Source organism: Silurus meridionalis, chromosome 8 (genome assembly GCF_014805685.1).
Source record: "Silurus meridionalis isolate SWU-2019-XX chromosome 8, ASM1480568v1, whole genome shotgun sequence".
Lineage (NCBI taxonomy): Eukaryota > Metazoa > Chordata > Actinopteri > Siluriformes > Siluridae > Silurus > Silurus meridionalis.
The window spans coordinates 1,215,001-1,242,059 of NC_060891.1; the positions used below are offsets into that span (position 1 = coordinate 1,215,001).

The 27,059-nt window shown below is 37.2% G+C and overlaps 3 protein-coding genes across 5 annotated transcripts in view; 2 read left to right on the forward strand and 1 right to left on the reverse strand.

Annotated features, from left to right (window-relative positions):
- si:ch73-204p21.2 overlaps positions 1 to 4,154 on the forward strand; it is a 7,797-nt gene extending 3,643 nt beyond the window's left edge. For both annotated transcript variants that reach the window (XM_046856490.1, XM_046856491.1), the window contains 5 exons: positions 197 to 272; positions 364 to 406; positions 490 to 564; positions 2,434 to 2,495; positions 2,590 to 4,154. In XM_046856490.1, the coding sequence (XP_046712446.1) occupies positions 197 to 272; positions 364 to 406; positions 490 to 564; positions 2,434 to 2,480 (241 nt within the window). In that variant the 3' untranslated portion in view covers positions 2,481 to 2,495; positions 2,590 to 4,154. The remainder of the gene's footprint in view (positions 1 to 196; positions 273 to 363; positions 407 to 489; positions 565 to 2,433; positions 2,496 to 2,589) is intronic.
- Positions 4,155 to 10,199: 6,045 nt separating this feature from the next.
- Positions 10,200 to 17,882, forward strand: znf395a (zinc finger protein 395a). Of its 2 annotated transcripts, none has more exons than XM_046856299.1 (10): positions 10,200 to 10,359; positions 12,307 to 12,547; positions 12,636 to 12,823; positions 12,912 to 13,018; positions 13,102 to 13,292; positions 13,377 to 13,477; positions 14,107 to 14,329; positions 15,073 to 15,168; positions 15,678 to 15,799; positions 16,331 to 17,882. In XM_046856299.1, the coding sequence occupies exons 2-10, from the start codon at positions 12,347 to 12,349 to the stop codon at positions 16,440 to 16,442; spliced, it is 1,341 nt and encodes a 446-aa protein (XP_046712255.1). In that variant the 5' UTR covers positions 10,200 to 10,359; positions 12,307 to 12,346; the 3' UTR covers positions 16,443 to 17,882. The 2 variants fall into 2 exon arrangements, with proteins under 2 accessions (XP_046712255.1, XP_046712256.1); XM_046856300.1 differs by lacking the exon at positions 10,200 to 10,359 and adding an exon at positions 10,391 to 10,711.
- Positions 17,883 to 19,544: 1,662 nt separating this feature from the next.
- On the reverse strand, positions 19,545 to 26,983 carry pnoca (prepronociceptin a). Its single transcript, XM_046856073.1, has 3 exons — positions 26,917 to 26,983; positions 22,391 to 22,543; positions 19,545 to 21,336 (listed from the first exon to the last, which is right to left on the reverse strand). Exons 2-3 carry the CDS (start codon positions 22,511 to 22,513, stop codon positions 20,752 to 20,754), a joined length of 708 nt encoding a protein of 235 aa, XP_046712029.1. The 5' UTR covers positions 22,514 to 22,543; positions 26,917 to 26,983; the 3' UTR covers positions 19,545 to 20,751.
- Between the last annotated feature and the right edge of the window lie 76 nt (positions 26,984 to 27,059).

Sequence of the window (27,059 nt, forward strand, 5' to 3'; positions counted from 1 at the left end):
AGTCAGTCTAGTTGGCGTTTGGTTTTAAACGTGCAATAATAATTATTGCCACTAGAGGACAGCCTAGTTGTGTCAGAGAAATGTATCATGTAATGAACTCATGATATTTTTATATATAATCTAATTATTAAAGTTGTTTTATTAGATTTATGCTAATCAACACTAAACAGTTTTTATTTTGTTTTTTATTAAACAGACAATCCTTTACTCTGGAAAAAAGCAATACACCGACATATTCGGCGGAGACGAACTCCTCCACGCTGGTTCGAGTCGTAAGTGAAGCCATGATCTGATTTCAAAAGATTTGATTGAGTTGCATTCGTCAGGTGTTTACAGTGTTGAATTTTACATGTGTGTGAACAGGTGAAGCCAGGAACTGAAACAGAGACCCCCACCCCTGAGAGGAGTAAGAATTGCAGTCTCATATTCCTCGAGTCACTCAATGCGAATCACTGACCAAACGTCTTTTGCCCTCTTATTTCTCTCCAGATCTCAGCGTGTTGCCTGAGGACCTCCAGCTCGGCCCCAATCAACAGTTTAAAGCCTGGAGGAGTCACACGCTAGGTCACACCTCTGTCCTCGTATATATCTATGTACCCCAGAACGTTTGCATCCATGACGCCATTTTGTTGCACTCTATTAGAGCTTTACTGAAAATAACATTTCCCTAAATGATGGTGAAATGTGAGGTCTGTATAAATACCTTATAACAAAACCTCAGAATGCTGAATGCTACACTTTATTCGAGAGCTGTTGTTGAATTACAGTTATCACGCTCAGTGTTATAACTACTCAACTGTTAGTGCAAAAGCTGACACTGAAGCAGTAATTCTCAAAAATTACAGTTTTCAAAAAAGTTTTGACTTTTTTGCACAATCAGAAGTAAAATATGGTTAGAAATGAGTTTATTAAAGGGACAGCCCATGTAGGACGTTTTGGAGACAAGGTGAGGGAGGTGAGATTGAGATGGTTTCGGACATGTGCAGAGGAGGGACATAAGTTATATTGGTAGAAGAATGCTGAGGATGGAGCCACCAGAAAGGAGGAAAAGAGGAAGACCAAGGAGGAGGTTTATGGATGTGGTGAGGGAAGACATGCAGGTAGTTGGTGTGAAAGAGGCAGATGTAGAGGACAGGGTGGTATGGAGACCGATGATCCCCTGTGGCGCCCCCTAATGGGAGAAGCCGAAAGAAGATGAAGAAAAAGATGTAAAATGTGGCCTGATAGAGCATAAACTTTGAGCTAGCAGTGTTCCTAATGACTACTTATTAGCATTCACATTGAGTTAGAAGCAATGCTTCATTCGTGAGAATATAATAAGTTTGGAAACTTTTATGGTTTTCGAGAGACACGTGAATGTTCCTTTTGTTTCTATGCAGCAAACTCTAGATTTACTTTGACCAAACAAATCTATAAATGTCCAGATCTTCCACTTTATTTTCACTGAAAAAAAAATATCCCCCTAAAAAATATTCACCTGAAACAAAGGTGTTCTTCACTAGATTACTTTCTGACCAATAGGATTTGGGTGTGGTGACTGGGCAGCCCTATTCTGTTATAGATAAAACTCCAGACGAACGTTTGCTCTTTAAATAACGTTTTCAGAGCTCAGACATCGACTCAGCATCTTTTGGATGGTGAAGTCGGTCGCAATGAGCCTCAGTTCCGATGGAATTGCATGTATGGAATGTATGGAATGGTAGCCATGTTGGTTCAGTGTTCCTTCCTCCATTCAACCTACATGTACATACTGAGTTAAATATTTCATTCGAGATCTACTGTTAGTACCCGAGGTGACAGTTTGATGTAAATGAAGACCGTTAACTGACGAGTTTGTTAGGGTGCCATTACTATTTGCATGGAGTTTTAGCGAACACTGGAATAATAAGCTGGTTTAATGTTGTTTTAAGATGTTGTGATTTTCTTAATTTATAAATAATTTAAATATATTTACTTCAAGCTAAACGCTAGTGCTCACTGGCTGTTTGTGTTGCTAATGTGAAGATATATTTGCTAATGTGACTGGTTTACTTTGACTTTTAGCAGTGTTAGCTAGTTTCTAGCGTTGTTTATTTTGAGCTAGCAGTGTAACAGTAGTTTGTTGTTAACATAGCAGTGTTTATGAGAAAAGAGCATAAAGAAAATTGAGAAAGAAGTGCTGCAAAATGTCTAAAATCAGTACATCTCTGTATGTGAATCTACATGTTTAGAGATTTGTTTAAAAATAAATGACAAAGAATTGGTGAAAACACTTTACATGAAAACAGTACATGGTGCAAATACTAATGGAAGTTCAGCCTTGTCTTCACATGTTTGGAGCATTCGTGTCTATAATAAGTGATGTCTTCTAAGGGGTACAAAATGAAACAATACATCATTATTATATTTGTGTCACATTTTCATGATTTTTTTAATTATTTTTTTTACCTGTAGAGAAGAACACACATACAGCCATGAACGGTGGCATGGTGACCATGTAGAGAGTCTGATGGCGAGTATGTACACTAAACACATTCATGTTTTGTGACATAATATAAATAATAAATAGCGCTTCTGTCTTTGATCCAACACTGCTCTTATCTCCAACAGGAACAGCCTCATCGTCTCATCATCTGTCATAGGATCGAGTCTCGAACTGTGTCTACTCAAAATACTTCTCCGTAAAAAACAGAAAACAAATCCTCTCAGAAAAGACATGAATAACACATCCCACGCATTGCTGTCACCATACCACAGCATGTTCACAAACAGTGCTGAAGAAAAGAAGGTTCCAGAAATGTTCATGAGTGGAGCTCGAATTGAATCCTTTTTTTTTTAGGTTGTTTTTTTTACGCCATGACCCGAAGCACGGTGGGCCGTCTCTTCTGGCTAGCACAAAAACCAGATGATTGATCTTGGTGGTACTGATATTAGATCACAACTGTGCAGAAGAACATCAGGATTTCTAGCACACCACAAGACTGAAAGGAACCTGCTCTACTTTATTGGCCAGAAAGATAAAAATTCATCCAAGAAAAATGTCATTATACACTCTTATATATGAAGGTCACTTTATCTTGTAAACATAGATGATTTTAGATATTATAAAAGTTAAATTTTGATTTAATTTTACCATCGGTGTTGGGAAATCTGACATTTCTCAAATAAATTCTACACAAGTTTAGGTGAAAATCAGGGTTCTATAAACATGTTTCTAAAAATGTTTTATATACTAACCTTTAAAAAAAGTATTAACATCTAACAACAACTAAACTAACAGGCAAAAAAAGTAATAATGATGTTGGTGATTGTACTTGGCAAATTATTTCCCACGGTTAAAGAAGCCACAGCAGTTTTATGGGTCTGTATGAAACCAAACGCTCAGAGCCTCATTGATCAATCGTGGTCTTTTTTTTTTTGTTTTTACCAAAAATTAACCAAAGTAAAAAAATTCAACCAGAAAGTTTCCCTGGTTTTCTGCATACTCACATTCTTGTGTTAATAAACAGCTGTAAATACCAAAGTGCTGATTTATATATAGACCCGCATACAAAAACTGTAAAAGCAAAGCTCACAGACGGCTGCAAAACAAAAAAGTAGGCAAAAATTCCAGTAATGCAGCTCAGCCACTGCAGCGCTTCTCTCCAGACACACGCTGGCCTTGTTGTATAGGGTGCCATTACTTTTGTCCTGATTGAATTGTAAAGGCTTATTTAGCGCTAGCAACTTTCAATGAACAAAACATTAAGGTGTAATTGGCAAAACTGATTCAAATTTAACAATAAAATCTGTTGATTTAATTTGCGTTGATTTGAAGTCGATCAGTCGGGTTTCTGATTTCTGCATGTCCATTTTTTTACACAAACTCAGCAACTAATCAAACTGGATTTTCTGCCATTTATCATGTGAATACTGTGCAAACATCTTACAGTAAACCTGTTTGTATTGATAGTAATAAAAAAAAGGCCCGCCATGAGTCATAATCAGTTCATCAGTAATACTCGGCAGGAGTGCTCCATGAAAAGGGTGTTAGGCTTCACGTAACCGAGGATGTCGTGTGTATCTGTGTGACTGAAAAGATGGAACTACTTAACTCCTTCAATCTCTTTCCTTTTGAACGGTTTTCCGTATGTGACACACAACGTTGTGAATGAATAAAAAACCTGTGATGTTTCTCCTTCGCATTGTTTTCACCACTCACTGTTGATCTCTGTTGTGCCTCAAGCTAAAACCGTAAACTAGATGTCTGATGAAATCAACACAAGCAGGCTTCTCTTTACCTCCCTACCTGTCAGTCATGTTTGCTACTAATTCAGAAAACTCTCACTTATGCTAAACTTAAGGTGTTATAGGTTAGTCCTGTGTTTTGGAGCCTCGGGTAACGTTCGCCATTCCGAAACCGTAAAAGATATTTAACACTTGTCTCTGCCATAAGAGTGACCTGTTTTCCCTTTAGGACATTTGGCCAGAAGTCGTACACAAGACAAATAAATTAATTCAAGCTTTTCTTATGAAGCATTTATGAAAACCATTCATGTGAACTGTTTTTTAAGAGTTTTCACATTTTCGGATAGTATTAATATAACATATCATATCATAAATAGATATGAATCAGGCTACGGTGACTATTATTTCTAAATATTAACTATTAAGTAGTTTAATATCTATTATCTAGTAACTAATGAAGTTGCCAGCTACATATTACATACAGTGCTCCAGGTATTAATTATGTAAAACACATGATTTTAAACAAAAAAGCTACATGCTATTTGCACATACTGTGTACTGGCAGCTTCTAGTACTTTTGTCTCATCTTCACTTTGTCCTATATGTTCTAGTTAAAAGAAATTCAGAAATAGACAACACACACATTGCACAGTACCTTTCACTCGTCTGTCAAAAACCTTTCTCTCGTCTGTCAAGGAGTTCTTCAAGGATCACTTCTTTCCCATCCAGCCTTTTTTTTCCCCATATATCATAATTCAATAATCTTCCTCATGCATTTGCTATTATTTCCACACAAATGCTACAAATGCAATTCAGAATGAACAGATAACATTTTCTAAGAGAGATAGGTGGTGTCACTGAGACTGGAGTTGCATGAGGTCATAAATCCCATTGAATGAAACTGAGGTTTTGAACGTTCATGCAGACATGACCGAACAGTTAAACACCACAAAGACCACATTTATTAACAGGGACATGTGATGCGTTTACAAATTTTACAGATTGTAAAAAACAGCCCCATGCTGAGGTCTGGACGAGAAGTGATGTGGTAGAGGAGTGATGTAGCTGAGGACGAGGAACTTCAGGGCCAGAATTCACACATCGCAACACAAACTTTATTTAAAATATATATTTCTAAAAGTGTAGAGATATGGTTTAAATTTAATGATGAGCTTTTCAAGGGATAAATTGTTTTATTTTCTAAATCTATTTTTTGTTTGAGTCTTGGTGGTTATACCTAGATTAATTGCGGTTACTTTGCAATTTTGGTCTGAAATTGTGTCATTTCCTTATTGTGATATCATTGAAAGACAATGAATTTCCTTACTGATGATATGATTTCCTTTTCATTAGTCTGGCAAATATTTCCCAAAGCAGACTGCATTTTATTCCAAACTTACTGCATAATTACTTACACACACTAAATACATACCAGGTATCACATTTCAGCTAAGAGTCTTTTACCATAAACTAATCCCGTCTCTGATGAACACTTTCAGTCACATTTCTATATGCAGATGACCTTCAGATCAGATGTCAGTCTCTGTACTCAGGGGTCGCAACTGTTTCAGTGCCATATGTTCTCATACCTCCAAATGACTATTCATACAATGCTGACATTACACACATGGTCATTATTTACATTTACATCTAAAAATACAGTGTTCACTGGAAGTGTCAAAGTTATAACATATACCATTATTAAACATGGAAACATTAAATTATAGAGAAAGTAACACACTTATTGTTATGACTTACAATTGAGTTTACACTGATATTATTTTGAGCACACACACACACACACACACACACACACACACACACACACACACACACACAGGTCCTGTTTAGACAACTGCTTTTAACCCTCAACTTCTAATAGCATATCTATGATTGTGTAAGCAATTTTCATTTCCGTTTAAAGAAAACTCCGGTGTTTCTCAACCTAATCTCTTTAAATGCAACAGGTTTAATCTAAGATTTCAATTCTACAACCTTTACACTGTAATTCTAAGAAAATTTGCATAAGACCGACACAAGAGAAATTTGAGAAGTTCAGGAGAGCATTTTGACACACTGACAGGATGTAAACGATAACATCATACTAAATGAAGTCATAATATGCAACTGGTTTTATTGATTTTTTCGCTTCAAAATACACTTCATTTTTTATCTAATAGAACATGGCATGTGAAGAGACTTATTAATCAAGAAGTGAGATTAAACATTATTACTCTTGTCGTTGTTAGTATTCTAATTATACAAACTGAACTCTTACAAATGGAAGGTTCGTGTCCTACCTTTTCTAAAAGAGTTCTAAAACAAGACACCTTCTGTTGAATGCTTCTAGAGGAATTAACGGAGTTAAAAAAGCTGCCCACCTAGAAACTAAAAGGCAAAAGGTCATTGATGTGGTGGGGGTGGATATGGACAGCTGGGGGTGGTGAGGTCAGTAAAGAAGTGTCATGAGATTGTATCTAAACTGGAATATGGTCTGGTATCACTATGGGTCTGTTTTGCAGTTTCACTCATTCTGTTCATTCTCTTGTGCTGAAATTGTGATACTGTTTATTTCTCTCTAGGAATCTAAATAATAGATTTTTGTGTCACTGGAATTAAAATGACAATGATATTTATATCTGCCTCTTGTAAAACTATATTAGGAAAAGACTCCAGGTTCTCGAATACAAGTACAACTTGGACCTTACATTTTTTATTTTCTTTATAGGCGTGGCATGAAGTGAAAACTCTTTCTTCTTCTGTATTTCTGTGGATTTGTGCTGTATACACTGATACTCCTGATGTGTGTGTTTGACATTAGTCCTTCTTTTCTTACTTAATCACTTCACATTAGCCGGAGCTGTTAATTAGGTGATTAATCAAATCAGCAAACAGAAGAAAATAAATAGTTGATTGTCCAGGAGTGTGTGAATTTCTGTATGCAGAAATAATGGAATTAATTTAGACTTCAAACCCCACATGTATATGGATTGGTGATGAGACTCTGAATTAAGTCATGCATTTTGTTTGTGTAGTGCACAAACCTTTTTTTTTTGCTGTAGCATGTGAGGCAATAAACAGTTCAAGTTGTGTGTGTGTGTGTGTGTGTGTGTGCAACCCCCTAAATATATACCCCTGAATGATTGGGTGAGTTATTGTACACCAGTGTGGTACTTTATGACATCATCCTACAGTAATTATTATCGAGTTTATGATACATACGTGTTTATTAGCAGGCTCGTGCTAATGCTAAAGGTGAAAAATCGTCTTACTCCTAGTGTGTGTGTGTGTGTGTGTGTGTGTGTGTGTGGGGGCGTATGCGACGTGCAGCGCGAGCTCAAGCAGCCACGTGCTCTTCTGCACGTACACGTTCGTTTATGCGCAGAGGCACAGCAGTTGCTCATCAGCGGCGCGCACGTAATAGTCGTAAACTGTGCGTGTGTGTGCGCGTGAGTCAGTAAGCAAGCAAGCAAGGACATACCAGCAGGGTTAACAAACAAACACAACACTATATTCCTATGCAAGAAGAAAAATGCACACGCGTTTGACGTCACGAGGACATACCTACACACTGCACTTCTACAAAGTGCAAACACACAATGCATGACTGATCCATGGGTTTTTATATTATTTCTCAATTATATAATATACAAAAAACCGAGCTGCTGCTCGTGCATTCGAAGTCACCATGTCTTTTAGAAGAGTGCACGGGGTGGAGTTGCTGGATTTGTGTTTACAGATTAAGGATTTATGGTGTGTGTAATTAGAAACCACACTGAGCTATGTTATGGAGCAGTTATGTAATCACTTCCCCCTTTTCCTTCTGCACGCACCACATGCAGCACAGCATATCTCCCTACAGCTCAGAACAAAACATCTCAACATCTCAACAATCTATCATAAAAAAAAAAAATACTTTTAACACACTTGTGCAAACTATGTTGCAAACATGGCATTGAAATTACATGCAAAAAGAAAAAATTATGCATTGGGATTAAACAGTGGCTTCTATGGTACTAAAGCGTGTAAGTGAAAATGCAAATTATTCTTCCATCATGCTGAGAAGTTCAGAATTCCTCGTTTCCCTTTTTTGTTTTCCCTTTTCTTTTCTTTTTTAAAACAAGCTACCCTGCAAAAAAAATAATACCTTCTCTGCCATTGTGGCCAATGCCTCCTGCACGCAGGGTTGCCACATTGCATGGGCTTGTTTTTCTCGAGTCTTGAAATTCCATCTTTTACACAGCAAATCCTCTCCAATCTGCACGTCTGAGTCGTGGATACCGAGAATCGAGTGAAAAATGTCATCGAAATAACCCAAACAAACCCAGTTGCGAGTGAAACCAATGTTGTTGTTATAGGTTTTCGGTTAGGAATGAAGTTAAAATATAGCAGGGTTTTAAAACGATCTGGCAACCCTGGCCACCAAACTGGCGTAAACAAGTCGGGATTTTAGGGCGTGTGTCTTACGAATCACCTTCCAGCCAATCACAGCTCACATCCTGCCCACATGGCTGGTTGTTTACTACAAGAGCTGTAGAGAGGAACAGATAAACCCAGGAACTGACTCAAACCGGCATCTCAGCATATTACAAACACACCCCACAATCATATGGCTCAAAACACACACTTCAGTACTGCTGTAGATGAAGATCTGAGCTTTACCCTCTGTTTATGAGCACATATGGCATTAAAATCATTATGGTTTTCTTCTTCTGCACTTTAATATACAATATGTTGAGCACAAAGGGGTTTTGGGGAAATAATCAACAATGGGTTGGAGTGATAGAGCAGTATTTATTATTTTTATATTATTTATTATTTTTATTATTTGCAAATGACAGCAAGTCTCAACTGTTTTCCTATTATATATATATATATAAGTTTTCTGTTTATAGTAATAACAATATATTATGTTCATCGTACAGATCCTTCTGTAAATTTCTCTTTATAGTAATAGCCATCTGTATAATATGCTCATAGTACATACACATCTGTAAATTACTGTTTATAGTCCTATAATAGCATTTCATTTGATTTATGTAAATCTTGTAAACACTGTATATCCTGCACTTGGTGTTATTGCACTCTGGTTAGACCCAAAACTGCATTTCGTTGCCTTGTACTTGTACAAGTGTAATGACAATAAAGTTGAATCTAATCTAATCTAATCTAATTTCACATCACAGCATGTGGGCAACTAGGTATTAAAGAATGACATACATTTTTTTATTTATTTTACATTTAATGTTGTGGAACATCTGGCAAAACAAGTTCGTTCCTTATTTTTACATTATATACTGACATTATATAGAGCTGTACTATAATCTGTTCTACATCAAGTGAGTGACCAATCAGGGGTCCAATCAGGCCCCCAGGCTGCAGACCGATAGCAGGCCGTGGATTTTTTGGTTGTTATATAATATAACTTGAATAAGAATATTACCTTTTTATGTTTATTTTATTTCCATTTCATTGGTCTGCATTGGTCACTTACGGCATTGCATGTTTTTTTTTATTTGTAATAAATGAATTCAAACTTTTGCCTATGCCAATTTTCTTGCAATTGTATATATATATATATATATATATATATATATATATATATATATATATATATATATATATATATTTGCATCCATTAATTAACCTCGCGCCAATTCTGCATGAGGGTAAATTGAGTTTCATTTACATTATATATGTGATTATCAAATTAGTAATTAAAACATATATTGTAATATGATATGCAGATTATTGTGTATAGTTATGCGCGTGAGCCAAATCCAACCCACCGGTCCGAAATTGTCTTTGCGTGAAACCAGTGGCGCAAAAAAGAGGGTCTGGGGGGCGCTGTTGTAACGAATAAAGACCCTGTGGCCCAGTGGCCCAGTGTCAGGCCCAGTGTCCGGCCCAGTGCCAGCGAGCTAAAAGCTTTCTGAAAGTGGACGGGCTTCAGGTTACACGCGGGTCGATCAGGCACGGGCACGCCCACACCGCTACAGCGCGCGCTCCCGGTGCGATCCGGTGCGGGTTTTGGCACGTGCTCAGAGTGCGCTTTTGGAAAAAGGTTTGCGAGTCGAAGCCGGTCAGAGCAAGTTCAGAGTGAGAAAAAAACGAGAAAGAGGGTGAGTGTGAGCTGGAGGAGACTACGAGCAGGTACGAAATGTTCATTCAAATGGGGAAAAAGCCCCAAACTTACACTGTATGTCGGTGTGCGTTTGCGCGCGCGGCGTTTGCGGGTTTTGTTTTTTTTTTTTTTTTAATTATTTTTTAATGTTATGCTCTTAAGTGAAAGTACTGAGTGAAAGAGCGCGGTGTGGGTTTGGCTTCGCTCCTATTAGGGAAAGGAGCAAAGAACGAGCGAGAACTTTATACCAGATCTTTTGCAAAAAAAGAAGAAGAAGAAGGGTGCACGCGCGTCGAAGAACACGCTTTCTCGCCCTACACGGATCTTTATTGCACTTATAGTGAGCAAACTCGGGGCACGAGAACACGCCAAGTAAACAAGGTGGGTATCAGCTCAATCCCCCCCTCCTGGTTGTGAGATCATCCATACATTGGTGACGCTCAAGAAGCGCGCGCGCGGTGGTGGTGGTGGTGCATTTGGTCGCCTTTTTCTGCTTCTGGTTTTTGGGTCCTTTAATGGAACCCGTGCAGCACGACCAAGCCATTTCCTGTGCCTGATGGATGTAATGCAGCTGAAGATAAAAATGACACATGCATGCATGCACACACACACACACACACACACACACACACACACACTTTTTTAGTGCTGGGTGCTGGAAACGTGTACATTGTAACGATTGTTGCAAGATTTGACGCTGAAATATATGCGAAATTGACATTTTATGTAAATCAGACACTAGGAAGTTCACAGAGCAGATCATGACCATGGTGCAGCAGAATGGAGGAACGCCGGATCTTCACTAGGAGAGCACTGTCGCTCATGAATCAGCCTTTACTGGAATTGTGGAAACTTAAAACCAAAAGAGCTTCACTTCTTTCTCACTGCCTTTTATTGTAATGGCTTTCAGGGCCAAGCCTTAACTCCTTATTACTCTCAGAACAACCAGAACTGTAACCAGAACCACAGGAGGGAACAGTATCTTCTCTGCTAATCATCAAGAGAAAGTTTAACCAAAGGAAGTCGAAGGAAAATCCTACAACCTTTAACACCACTGACTCTAATGGTGAAGCTGCATGGGGAGGGAGGGTCATGTGAATCCTGAACTGGTGATCATGAGATGGTGGTGTCATTGTTGGGTTTTTGACTATTTTTTTTTTTTTTTGATGGATTGATGAGTCACACTGCAAGATTTGGTCTTTCAGGATTTTGCATCATGTTGTGTCATGGTGTTTAAAGATCTCAACCAATGAGTGTCCACATGCCAGATTCTTGGTCTGCTGGCTCAGGCTGTAATCAGCGAGGGTTTGATTGTGAAGTTAGACTTTAATTATTACATTGTGCACTGTTTTTATATTATAGTATTAAAAACCTCCTTACGTAATCACCGGTCGTCTGGTGTAATTCTCAGAGAAGACGTTTGTAATGTCTTTATATTCAACAACGCATTTACTTTTCGACAGTGTTTATTATTTGGCACATAAATTATATGTTTTGGTTGATGGTATGATAACGAAGATGAGTTAATTAAAAAATAATAATTATACTTAAATAATAGTTGAGTGCTTTCTTATACTTTCTTACTTATATTCTTATTTGCTACTGTTTACATTATAATGTATTATTTATTAAAGAGGGTTGTTTTTGTGTCAAATGTCACCTATTATAGCAGCTATAAACAGCCATTCCCTGATTTCTCTAGAGGTTTATAATAGTTAAAAAAATGCTTACGTTAAAGAGAATCCACAAAAAAAACCCAGAACATTCCTTAATTCTGGAAGTGTCAGAAAAAGCCTGTGTCAAAGTGCAGAAGCTGGAAACTTCTTTCCATCTTCCATGTTCATTGTTCAGAAATTCGAATGAATAAACATTAACCAAGTCTCCAATCCAAACTGTACCTTTTTATACAAATTGAGTCATTTGCATGTGTGAAAACCAATGACAGGAAACATTTCCTTTTCATTTCCTCTTTGCAGACTTTTCTCCCGGTGCAGCTGATCTCCCACAGGAGTAACGATGGAGAAGGTGCTAGCAGCGGCGCTACCGAGGACCAGATTAGGGAAGCGCTCTCCTCTGGGAGCCTTAGTGTGCAACTCTTTAACAGAGGGTCTTGTGGATGTAGGAGGACACGGAGACACAGACGGAGCTCCTATGATCTCTGGGATTGGAGCAGGAGTTCACGGTGTCCACAGGGTGAAACTGTATCCTGGGCAGAGGGTAAGCAGGAGCAGAGAGTTTAACAAGTCTGGAGGTCTGATGTTGATTTGCTTTCAATTTACAAAATAAATCTGTTTGTGTACCTCAGGTGTACGTGCATTGTGGTGGAAAAGAACACGCCGGCGTTGTGGAGCAGCACAACCACGTGGACAACGAGGTGTCCATATTCGTTCAGCAGCTTAGTCAGAGCGTGCACCGGAAACTGGAGGACGTGTGGCTGAACCCATCAGGCGGCGTCCATCACTCTGTGTCTTCATCAATCGATGTGCCAAAGAGGTTTGCTTCTCATCGCTTCTCATCGAGGGTTTTATGTTTATTTTCATCTTCTCTGCTTACCAGTGATCTTCTCTGCTCTTCTTATCAGGAGTGTAGAAAGTGCGGACATGGATGAAATCATGGCTGCTATGGTGCTAACCAGTTTGTCCTGCAGCCCAATGATCCAAAGCCCTATTCATGGAGACCCAACTCCAGGTAAGCTGACTCGCTGATCCCTGATGACTTCCTTCAACATGTCAAACCCATTTGATTAAATTCATGCTCAACTTGGTTTTCAGCATCAAATGGGACAGAAAGCACTGGTAGCGAAATATCCGATGGTGGTTACTGGAGCTGTGATCATGGAAACAGCAGTCCTGCACCGTCTCCACCTGATGCAGAGTCGGACCGCACTCCTCCTGTCGACGATGGCCTGGACATGGAGATGGACCAGGTGCTGTTTGATGAACCCGCGCCGAGGAAACGGAAGGTAAACGATTCCTTCTGGTCTCAAAAAGGTTTAATGTACAGCATGAGATTTTGAACTAAATTGTATTTGTTGTGTATCATTCAGAACTCGGTGAAGGTTGCGTACAGGTGCCTGTGGCCAAACTGTGGCAAAATCCTCACCACTATTGTTGGCATGAAGCGCCACATTCGCACTCTTCACCTGGGGTAAGTGATCCAGTGAGACAATCGTGCTCTTGTTTTCACAAGAGGAACTAGATTAGAAACTGTTCAGGAGCTCAGAAGGTACCAGAACCTATTGTCGTGATTTGTAGTGTTGGATACTAAGTTCCTGCTTTGGAGTAGGGAGGAGGAACCAGAACTTTATGATTTGTCACCTTACAATATGACCATCACCAAAGGGAAAAAATCTACAAAGGTTCTTTAGATCATTCCAGGTTTTTAGCTTGAAAAGCGTGAAATCCTTTTCATCTTTGGTGTTACTTTGGTTCTATGTAATGGTCACATTTGGAATTTGGTCACGTTCTTTCTAGTTCCTTAGAAAGTTTGAGAACTTTGAGATGTGTATTTACTGACTGATAGTTGATGGACATTGGGTTCCTCAAAAAAAAAAAAGCCCAGAGCATGATAGAAACACATCGTAATCGAGTATTTCTACAGTTCTGTACTTTTTCTTGGAAAGTTCAAGTCAAGTCAAGTTTTATTTATATAGCGAAAGTTCCAGATCTTCATTAGACTGCATTAATTGTTCCAGAAACACATTTGTTTAACTTTGTTTTATTTAATGCTGCAGAAACGTTTCTTCTTCTGACGTTGCATGTGCTCATCTTCATTAGCAAACAGACCGAACAGGAGCGCTGCCGAAGAGAAGAAGACTTCTACTACACGGAAATCTACCAGGACATGGAGCAGTCGTCAGCTTCCGCTGGCTGCAGCACGCCATCCAGTCCGAGCCATCAGAGATCTTCTCCGCCCACCCCGGAGCCTCTCCATCCCAGCGCTCTCAGCCAGTCAGCTCCCAGCAGCTTCTGGCAGGTCCACTCTGAACACTCATACCAGGTAGGTCACATGACTCGATCACCTCGTCCTCAGGGCTTGATGACGGATCAGGGATGAACACGGGGTGTGGCTCGTGTGTGTGTGTGTGTGTGTGTGTGTGTGTGTGTGTGTGTCATGATCCATTATAAGTATTTTACTGTGGTAAATTTGGTAACAGAACAAAAATATTGTCTTTATGGTTAAAAACCATAAACTCTAGTGGTCGTGTCTCATATAAAATCCACTCCGATTGTGTTCCAAATGAAATAATAGTAAAATCCAAAATTTCTCAGACTGATTGTGGTTAACCCGAGGTTTCACAAGCTTCAGTCTGGTTTTTTTGGTTTTGTTCAGAATTCACATAAGCAACATTTCAGCGGAAAACACGTCACACGGCACTCGAGGCTCTCGGGTAGCGAGGCAATGACTAACCTTAAAGGAAGTTGTGTAAAATATTAAAAAAAGGACAAACCATTAATTTAATCAGCTACAGAATGTGTAAATGAATTGCATAAGGAATAACACGTTCTGTGACATGCTTTAAAGGTAACAGCAAGTGATTTATTCCTCAGCAAAATATAATAATATAATATAATAATATCCGTGAAACAAGTTCCTGTAACTCATCCTGATACCGGAGACTCCTTCCATCACCATTTCACCGTATCTGAAGAAGTATCCAAGCCTGAAAACTATTGCATTTTAAAATGAATTGTTTGTCTTTAAGCAAGAATCAAAGCTGTTTTTTTGTGTGTGTTTTACAGGCTCCGCCTCCTGTTGGTTTGACACCGTGTAAAGCAGTGTGTGTGCCTGCCCCGCCCCGCTGGACGCCTCTCGTCACGGCACACCAGAACAAACAGGTCAGCCTCTCCTCCGTCATGGTTTACTTGTTCCCTGAAAACATGTTGAGAAATTCTAATACGTGCTCCAGTCAAGAGGTGCTGAGCAAGCTTCTGCTGTGCATTGTGACTCGGTGTGACTCATAATGAATGTGTTCGAGTTAAAACCTAAAGCTGAATGAAAGAAAGGTTACACAGACTGTGTTTGTTGCAAGAAGCTGCAAAATGTCCATGGTGTGTGTTTGTGCCTTTGTTCTGCAGCTGGTCAATTGTTGCAATACAACACTCCCATCTAGTGGAGAAATAATCAAAGTGCAGGCATTTGATTTATGTAGTTGTTTGCTTGAATATAGTGTATGTACTCTATTTTATTTATATACATTTTTTAAAGATTTGAATGATTTATTTATCGCTAAATACTCAGATTATCACAATATGGCATAATATTCTCGTCCTGTGCTTTATGTAATCTGCACTGTGCTTGGTATATTATGGTTGTGTTATAATTCATGTTTTGTGTTCATTTTTAGGCCACTCCATTCCGTCAACGTTCAGTAAGCGTCGGAGAACAGTGGCTCCAGAACCACAGCGCCCCCTCCAGGCCTCCGCATCTCGCCAGCGTTTCACCTCCTAGAACCCACTGTGCTACAAGGTTCGTCCGGTTCATCTTCATCCACATCTTTAGCACTAATCCATTTTCGTATAAATCCATCATATGCAATAAAAATTAGTTCTTAAGTTATTTGAAATCCAAAAAAGGTCCTAAACATAATATTAAATACAATAATCAGGATTGAGGTTTTTAAGGAGATATAATAATAATAATAATAATAATAATACATTAATAATAATATAACAATTTTGTACATTTTCTAAAAAAAAAAATCAAGAATTCATATAAATGAAAACTTGTAATACTGTAAAAAAAAAAAAAAAAACATAAATAAATAAGTAATATTTATTCTTTATTATTAAAAAAAAAAAAACCAAATTATTATATTTATTTATTCTGTAAATAAATCATAACCAGGGATCAGGGGAAAATACGGTAAAACAAAGATACAGACTGCTAATAATTATAGTAATAGTTAATAAAAAAAACAACATTGTATACCTTGTTTTTTTGCACTGTAATCTCTGTAAAGACGTGTGTTTCTGATTTTTGTTTCCCTTCTGATCACAGGAGGGTTCGAGGCGAGGCTAAAAAGTGCCGTAAGGTGTATGGGATCGAGCATCGGGATCAGTGGTGCACAGCCTGCCGCTGGAAAAAAGCATGCCAGAGATTTTTGGACTAAAGTCTGTTCTAAAGTCACCGATGTTCGATCCAGGAGACCGTGGAAGAAAACATGGAGAAGTGACGCGGTAGTGAAGAAAAACTGGATGAACAAACTTTTTTGTGTGTGTGTGACATTTTACTGTATTACGGTGCTGTTTTTTTTCTCACCTTGGTGTCCATTTTATCTTCGGACTGATCTGTGCTACGCCTCGTCTCTTTCCAGCAGTCTTCCTGAGGTCGTGCTCATTTCTTTCTTCACTATGAAATAGCCATATTTTTTGTGGATCGTGGCACTCTGTATGGTGATTGTTTACCGCGAGAGATTCGCAGTCATTCCAGAAAACCTTCCCGTCTTTTTTTTTTTTTTAATAATTTTTTTTCCCTCATCATGGAAAGACTTTGCTTTTTTCTTTTCTTTTCAGGGGAGGAAGTGAACGGCAGCTCGACGGTGAAAGTGAATTATATGGACATGCTTTAAAAGCATACACACCTTTTATGTTTATGTATGCCATGTATACCAGCTTACGTGCTGTTATGTGTTTTATAACGACAAACAGAGCAGAAAAAAAAGTTTCTTGTATTGAGATTTGTCATTATCCGTCTGTCTCGTATCTTATGCGCAAAAGACATTTTCCTTTTTTTCTGTTTCAGCGCTGGTTATCGTCTCCAGCATCAAACCATCAAAGCTTATTTGATCGCAGTTACGTTTTTAAAAAAGCAAAAAAAGTGACCAGTCTTTGGATTGGGAATTAGTTGATATTTTTTTGATGTTTTTAGCAAATCCGTTTTTATTTAACGCTTAAAAAGTATGCAATTTTTTTGTTCCAATTGAAGTCTTGTTTTTTTTCTCTTGTTTTTAATTGTACTTCCGATCACTCCCTTAACGCTCAAGCTCAAGCTGCACTACTTTAACTTGTGTAAAGATCCAGATGAATTAAATCAGATTTATAAAATTGCTTTAGCATGGGTTTGTAAAAAGACATGGCTTTGATGACATTTTCTGAGGAAAAAAAAAAAAAAAAAAAAAAAGCTAAAGAAAAATTCTTGTACAGTAAAGATTTTGATTTGTGCTTTAATTTCACACAACAAACAAAAACATAACAATGAACCAAAAAAAACCCCACCGTTTATTGGAAACTCTTAAATTTTTTTGGGTCCAAGCATTTGATTCTTCTTTAATTTTTTATTTCGAAATGCTGTCATGTGCTGATATTTTAAACGTCGGTTTCGAAATTGTTTGCTTTATACACAACTAAAGAAACTTTCAGATATGAAAATAAAAGAACATTGGAGTTGGTTCAAAATCAGGACCTTTTATTTCCCCCCAAATACAATCTGAAGTATCTTCATACGAGCTCAGTGGATGCAACCTGTACAGTATTTTGCATGAAATGACTTCTGGAGCTTTTCTTTGTAAATTGTCATTTTCATGTTTTAATACACTTTCTATCAAAAGTAATTGTGTTGTTTTTCTGCTTTTTTTTCTTACATAGACTCACATAGACATAGTGAATTTTTAATTTCCTTCAGAAAAGGTAAGTGAGGTATCAGCTTTGTGGAGAAGAATTTCTTGAACTGTTCATAATATCATAATAATCCAGAACCTTTTTTGCTGTAGATACTTTTACGTTTGTCTTCTCCCCTTTTTCTTTAAAAATCAATCATATTCAAGACTTAATCCATAGTTTTAGTCGTATTTCGAAGAAGTGCAGGTTATTACAGCTGTAAAATAAAATAAACAAAACAAGAAAAAAAAGAAAAAATGAAACATTTCTTTATCTGAAATTATGATAATGCATTAAAATCACTTCTCCAAGTAACCGTCCTAATCAGCACACAACAAACACCGAGAAACAATAATTTGCTTCAAGTCAAACCACAAAAAAAAATAAACTATTTTATTGAGTTTTTTTTTTCTTCTGTACAATTAATATAATGAGCGATATATAATGATTTATCAGTGAAAGAAAAGAAAAGGGATTGTGAGTCATAAATAACAATTTACATAAATACATTTCACTTTCCTTAATTCTTTTATTTAATTACAAGTATTTGCTGTAGCTTTTGTGAAATAAGGATAGGGAAAAAAAAACCAGATGTCCACATCTGCATTACCAAGAAGATATCTCCAGAATTTGATCACAGTGATCTTCGTGATTTATAGAGAGGATGGATTGTTGTGTGTTAACGACCTACAGCCGTCAGGGGGGTTTTAATCTCTGAACAGATGAGCTGTAGTACATTAAAAAGATAAACAGGCTCAAATAAAATGCGCCCCAGCATGTCCTCCCATTAAAGAACTTCACTATCTCATCATGGATTTAGATTTCTTGAAACTTTAGACATCCTGAAATCCACCAAGAACTTCTGAACCAAGAACTTTCATAATTTGTCAAAAGAAGAAAAAAAAGAAAAGCAGAATGACATCTAACACTTCTTATGAAGGTCATATGTACTATACCAACTGTATGTCCTGCTATAATACTGTCCTATGAATACATTATAATATATGATAAAAATCAATGCTAATAACAAACTCTTATAATTAGTGTATGTGAAAATGTAGGTGTCGGTCAGTATTTATAACACATTATAGCTTCATGTGTACCAAATAAATTCATCACCCGTTTTTTTTTTATTTATCTTAGTAAACTATGTTTATTAATAAAATTAAAATTAGAAAGTTACTTATTTGATGCACAGTACATGTGGGATGATTTAGGATGGTCTGCGTTCTCGCGCTGGATGTAATCCGACCAATCAAATTGAAGAAGGCGGGGCTTAACCGTTCTAAGGTTCCGCGCGTTCTGAACTGTGAGGTAAGTTTGTAGCTCATTGGCTAATGTTTATAATTAAATATTTTTATGATAAAAAAAAAAAAAACGTCAGACAGAAATATATAGACATGCAAACATTTACATTTAATTCAATTTTGTCATGTGACAAGATATAAAACTTTATATCATGTACATTATAACATTAGATCAAGACGATCATTAAATTGAGCTGAATGGGTATAATTAATATATATATGTATATATATATATATATATATATATATATATATATATATATATATATATATATATATATATATAAATTCATATATTTCTTTTATAAGTTTCGATTTCGATGCAGGACTTTTAAAATGAAGTCTGTAAAAATTAATTGAAAATTTCATCGACCCTTCTTAATAAAAACTGTCAAGTATACCTCATTTTTATCAGTAATTATGTCAGTGTATAATAACTTACAGTGTAAGTGAGTTTTAAGTGAGAATTATGACCTTTGTATGAAGTGTTAGAGGTTAGAGCATCAATGATTTATTTATATTACTATTTTAATCATCTGCAGTTGTGGTCAGGGGTCCGGGCTTTAATCAACACGCCTGAAACTTTCCTTATTCCCTGTTACTGTTTCTTGTCTGTATCTTGCATCTCTCTCGTCTTTCTTTGCACACTTTTTAAGCCTATTGAAGTGTGATTTTGGAAGTGCACCAGATATTCACACTAGCAAGCGACATATCAAAGTGATTTAGTTCCTACATGAGATCTGTTTTCTCAATTCACTGCAAATTGAGTTGACATTTCGTTTTAACGAATACTCGGGTCAATTCTACAGCGTGCGCCACATCCACGCATCATATTTATTGTTTCGACACAGGAATCTTCTTAAAAATCCTTATAACAATAGATTCAGTAGTCAGGATTCAATAGTACCTTTAAATATAAACAAGTACTTAATAAATGTGCATAGAGACATCACAAAGAAAAATAAAGTTGAACTGCAACAGATCAATTGTCTCTATTGAGTATAAATAGCTAGTACCGTTTGCTTGCTTTGCTAATTTGCTTTTGCTTTGCTTGATCTCACCAATTATTAACATCATTACTGTTATGTATATTGTGTTTATTAAGGTTAGTGTATAATCAATATATAGATATTAGTGTGTTTTATCTGAGTTTAAAACAAACAGACGAACGCTGGACAAGCCACGCCCACTAGCGACAAATGATGAGCATTCTAAGAGACTTGCTGGTGTAAACATAGGATAACTAATGCATTACATACAACGTAGACCGATTCAGACAGAGATAATTAGCACACCACATTCCAAGTGGTCCCAGCGTTATCAACGTTTATTGGATTAATGTCTTAATTTAGATGGTTAGGGTTAGATGATATCGACCATTCACCGATGTTCTTGACTTCAATTGGACTCTGACATTTGCCATTATGTTGTAGAGGTGTTTTTAATTTTATTTTATAAAGTTAAATTAGGAAGTGTATTAACAGATGAAGTGGAAGTGTAGCTCTAAGGGTGATGTTCACACCTCGTTTTGTTGGGTGATGTCAGTGGACACGCTGTTGTACTCGCTAGCTCGAGTGGTCATGCCCAAGTACTGCTTTAGAAATTCGCTGAAGCGTTTCTGGTTGTTCCACTTGCGTGCTGACTTCCGGACGCCTATGAAGCCTCCGTATCTTTTCTGCACAGACCGGCCGAGGTCCATGAACTTCCTGTACCCATACTTGCTTTTCAGAAATCCTCCGAAACGTTTGCTGAGGTTCACAGGTTCGTCACTTTTTATCTCCCAGTCTCCTGTGTCGGGTTCTTCCTGCGCAGACTGAGCATGACCTGCCACGCTAAACTGGGAGATTTGGTGATTCTCTTGGTCAAGTTCGTCCAAACCTAAAGCTCGTGCCATATGGTGAAACTTTTGCAGGGTTCCAGAATACATCAGACTTCCGTCAGACTGATCCGGTGGTAGGACTGTTTCCACTTCTTCCTCAGCTCTTTTCAGGATCGAGTTCCCGACAGACAAAGATGCCAGAGGTTTTTCCTCCAAGATGGTCTGACACCTCTCCCATGTGATGCCCAGAGAAACCCTTCTTCGACATTCCACCATACAGACCTGAGATCGTACAAGGACCAGCATTACATGAGGAAAGATTTCTCTGGTTCTACGTTTTAGTACAAAAAGGCCAGTGAACTACTTCCTGCTTCTGTATAACTAATTAAGATGACTTTGTTTAGGAGTTTCAGGATGAAGTCACGACGCATCAAATGGAGCGTTAAAAAAGCGGTGAAAGGAAAACCCCTCATTCTCTTTTACGCAGAGGAATTAATTAGCTTTTAATTCTAAATGAAAAGGAGTCGTGAAGAGAAATTAAGACTTGGAGAAAAAAAAGGGGAAATGCCCTGGTTCTCTTCATTAATGCTGCAAAGTCTGGAAGAAATGCCCAAGGAGGTTTCCCCAAAACACCAAACAGGGGACAGAGCGACTCCATCAGTTTCTGCCACCGGCTTCGGCAGATGATGTTGTTGTGTTTTCCATTTAATTACGCGCAGAGTTAATTAAATCACCACAGCTGCTTTAGAGTCAAAAGACAAATTAGTGACTACAACCCCTCCAACATCAAGAAACATGGAAAAGTGGAGATCCGGAAAGAAAAAGGCATCCGGATTAAGGAATTTGAGGAATATAAGGATGCATGGGTGATTTAATCTAATTAAATATTCATGGTAAATATTGGTGCCAAAACACAGTCTGTTATTGGTTGAATGGAATGCAAAAGTTTGTTCACACTACTGATGCTATTACTGCGAAAATGTTCACATTTTTAAACTTTACATACATTTTTTAAATAAAACAAATTTATATATAGTTGTATACAGTATACTTTTTTATTTCTTAATATCAATTCCAATTTTATTTTTTTTTGTGGCTGTTTTTTAAAGGTTCCTATGCACTTTTTTTTTTAGCTCATTCCCCACCTCTTTATTTTTTTTTAATATCACTATAACAATTGCTCATAATAATAATAATAATAATAATAATAATAATAATAATAATAATAATTATTATTATTATTATTATTATTATTATACCGTCAAGCACCACTCACATTTTCTTCAGGAAATGTCACAATCTAGTTAACTGTATGATTGTGTGATTTTGTTCTCACCAGTATGTCAAAGTTGTGGTCTTTGGAAAGGGTCTGGCTGCAGGACAGACAGTCTCTCTGACATTCACCACGTCCGGGGACAAACAGCCCCATCAGCAGGAGAGTCCATAACGGCGTCTTCATTATACACTGACTGTACTGACGGCAGAAATTCTGCATACAGCGAGAGAGAGAGAGAGAGAGAGAGAGAGAGGGGGGTTCATCATTCTAATTAATATGACTAAATGAAAAAAGGCAAAAGAACAACAGCGCACCAGAGGGCGATTAGCAGCATTTGACATCTGCAGTCTAATTAGCACCATTGTGGAGCAAATTTTAGCTGAAGAAAAAAAGCAAACATGAACATCTGAGTCGATTAAAACCATTGACCTTCGATTACGATCAGAGAAAACCGCTAGCTTGTGTTTGTGCGTATGACAAACTCCGCATCTGGCGAGTACTTCATTAGCAAACCTCATCATCGTCTCTAATTGAAGCTTGAATTTAGCTGGCGGTGTAACGAGACTTGAACGAGAAAAAGAGGAAGAGTAACAGGCTCGCAGAGAAAAAGGAGAGAAAATACAAAAGCAAAAACATCTAAAAGATAAAAGATAAAAAACAAAACTTCACCCAGGACTTTGAAATTCACCTGCAACAATGAGAGTTTCAGGAAAAAAACAATCTTGTGCGTATGAATAAATACATAAAGTCTAATATAAAGTATATTTAGCAGCCAGTACAGATACAAAGAAAACTAAGGGTGAGCGATTATAGTGCAAGATTACAGGGAATTATATACTGCACACTGTATATCAGAGTCATAATACTTCATCTTCTCTAGGGGTTAAGCGAAGCTAACAATGTGAAGAGACAAGACAGAGGTCTCGCCTCGTTTTTAAAAGTAAGTTAATCCATCTTGTATTTCCGAATTCCTTTTATTCCTTATAATCATCAGAGAGGAAACAAAACACTAAAAAGATAATGTTCTGCTCTAAAAAATGAACCTGAACACTCAGTGTCATGCTTTAACAGAAAAACAATCAACAACAGTTTGGCTTGATGACTTATAGTTACAATAAACATCCTGCAGTTGAGTATTTTCTACGTTATAGCAGCGATAAACGCTCATTTCCTCACCAGTCTGGAAAACATTCTCCTTATGAAGCACTGACACTGGAGACTCCTTCCATTTTAGGTTAAATAAGCTCTTTATCATTAAACATATTTTTCCATTTCAGCAAATAATTTTGTTAAATTTAATTTTTTAATTTGTCAAATTTTTTATTTACTATATGCAGCAACAAGTGCCTGTTACCATAGAAACAGTCGTGTATCAAAGTAAATCTGCAATTTGCCTCATAGCTGGAATTTCTGTCAACCGCCACAGATTGAGAAAACGAAATGGAGATATGAGCAGCGCTGCATGTGTAAGGAAATTATAATTAGTTTCAGATAAGTTAATGAATCCAATCAGCAGTTTGAATTCACCCCAAGAGAATTATCTCAAAGGAGAAACAAGCTCAGTCTCAGATCAGATCAGATCGGATCAGTAAAGAATAAAACAGGCTGCTGCTTTTAGATGGCTGAAGAGACACAATCAGCAGTGGGCAGAATTTCAGGACGCTGACTCAAGCACTATTTTTTATTTAAAGTCTTCCAGTTTTTATGCTTATGTACTGTTCAGTCCTAAACGCTCCTCTCATCACTCATGTGGTCTTCTAAAACCACCAGATCTTTCAGCGTGAGTTATCCTATTGGATTATATTGCTTAATATGAAACTTACCTTGACTGCTAATAATGTTCACATTGTATAATTGCTAGACTGTTGCCATTCTTGCATTACAAACCAAAATATTTACCCTAATGCAAAATTAAGGAAGCTTAATCGCTACTCAACAATTATTAGTTATATATACGATATTTAACCAAATACATTGCGCATGCTCTCTGATTTTGCTACGAAATTCCCTGAGCCATATATAGCTGGTGATCTGAGTGTGAAGCGATATAGTTAGTTATCCTAGCTGATTTGGGAAATGGTAGCTCAGTGTTTAAGGTTCTGTGTTACTGGTTGTAAGGTTGCAGTTCAAGTCTGTTAGGCATTTGAGCAATGCCCTTAACTTTCTCTAGGGGGCACTGTTTCATGACCCTCTCTTGGCAGTTTGTGAAGACCGAAATTCACTGTGCACTAGTGTGCATTTGACCAGCACTTTTTTTCACTAATTTGATGCATTTGTGATCATTTGAAGAATTTAATAATGCTGAAAGTGTAGATGTGTTCCTAGGAAGTGTACATTGATACATTAAATTCAGTTTTTAATAGTTAAAAGTCCACATGGAGACAAAGAGAAAGGTGATCTACAGAAAGACTTACGATATAAACACCATACGATGCAACACTTCCGTCTCTCCGGCTCGAAGATGATGGCAGAAATGGTGATTAAAAAGTGATCAGTGTATGTTTTGTTCAGCTTCTAGCAAGTCTCTTGATTTTAGATTGCAATCGTTCACGGTGGTTGTAAAGAAGCCGAAAGCATGCGATCGATAAAGCGAAGCGAAGCGAAATCGCTGGAGGTCATTCTGAAGCGTAATGAGGTTCACATGTTCTGAGAGACCCGATGGATCACGCAGTGAGAAAAGTCCAATATCAGGAGGTCTGATTTACTGGGGGAATACATCATAGTGGATACATCATTATTATTATTATTATAATCATTATCTGTTCACTGTGTAGTCCAAGGTCACGCGTACACACGCCGACGTGACAAATAGTACAATCTCAGTGGTGCTCTGTACGTTTCTGTTCTTTATTTCTGTCTTTAATAACCCCGTCTGCATACTGACTGAAGGAATCTGCTTTTCAACTAATGCAAAAGTTTGCACACCACAGATATTTTTTGCAAAAATGGGGGGATTTTTACTGAATAGGAGAATTGAAGAAATAAGGGGGTGTGTGAAGAGGAGATTTGGTACAAAGAGAAACGACAAACAACAAAAATAAAACTAAGGAGGCACATAAACCAAAAAAAAAGAATACAAGCATTCTATCATGTTAAAATAAGCCAAAAGAAAGGCAGAATAAATATGCAAATAAACAAATCAACAAAGACCAAACCAGCCAAAAAAAAAGAAAAAAAAGAAAGGTCAGAAAGGAAAGAAACAAAACGACAAATAAACGCACCGAAAAAAAAATCCATTAAAACATTAGGTTGATAAAAAGAAAGAAAAGATTTGTGTAAAGTTTGACATAAATATAGTTGTTTATTTACTTTCAGACAGACAGTTTGTCTTTGAAGGAAAAATCTGGAATGTTTTTAGTTTATCTAGAAGAAATATGAAGGTGGAAAGGATTCAAGTGCGTCTCGGAGGAGTCACTTTGACACTCCCTTTTTATTCTAAAGGTGTACAAACTTTTGCACCCAGCTGTTTTAATAAAAACACAATAACGTTACAGTCAATAAATGCAAATTAATCATTGTTATAATTATGGAATCAAAAATTTCCCAAAAATGTAAACACGAATCATTTGAACATTGAGTTTAAACCCATAAAGATGAAACACCCTGAAAAAAGGACAAATTAATGTTATTCTGTATATTTATTTCAGATAAATTAATGTTTAATAAACATGATAGGAGCAGAAACGTGTAAACCAAATGGGGAAACATTTTTTATGCATATATTTTTTTGTTTTTCTTGACAATCAGTTCAACATTTAAGCAGATCAGACCTCATTTATCTCACACACACACACACACACACACACACACACACACACACACACACACACACACACACATTCAGCAGTGCAAGATACACCTTACAGCACCAAGGGGAAAAGAAATGAAGTACAAGCAACGTTAAGAACAATGCTTTATTCGTGATGTGAGATGATGCTCTTCACATCTCTTCATACCTGTACTCAGCTTTCCAGATGTAATAAACATGAATCTGGCTGGAGGTTAATAAAGATCATGGCTAAATCTTTTAAAATCACTGAAATTTCAAAGTGAATTTGTTTTTGTTTTTCATGACTAGTTTAATTTCATTTGTGGATGTTTAAGGTCATTCTTTTTTACATCCTGGGTTTGTAATCCTAAATCTGAAACATGCACAGAAACTGACAGAACATCGTGTAAAAGTTTGTGAATTTGTGAATGATTACGTGACATGTCACACACGTTGAAACGCACTCACGTTCAAAGCTGAGCTTCAGTTTAACACTTGACAGAAGACAAGGCTTTAAGCTGAAGTGCCCCGGGGGATCGTAACGACAATGGCGATTGCACGCTTGGAGTATTTGCATTGATCTTTGTATGAATCGGTCGATGAAATAATAATGAGCAGACGCTGGATATAATGTGGTTGTTTTACGGATGAGTAGAAAAACTCTGAGCTTATACCATTACACAAGTTATACAAATAAGCATTAGAATGCTTATATAATTCTTTTACATGTAAACATTTTAAATATATTTGTTTAACAGTAAATATTGGATAATCATTGGATTAAAAAAGTCATAGGTAAAGGAGGTGCTGGACATACCTGTGCTGAGGGCAGACGTCTACCTGTCCTGGGAAGAGATATAAAAGAAAAAAGCCTCAGTAGTCTCCTGTGCTCTGCTCCTGTTTGGATGTGAGAGGAGGCTGTTGCTCGGGTGTCTTTATAGAGACACACCCCTCTCTGTG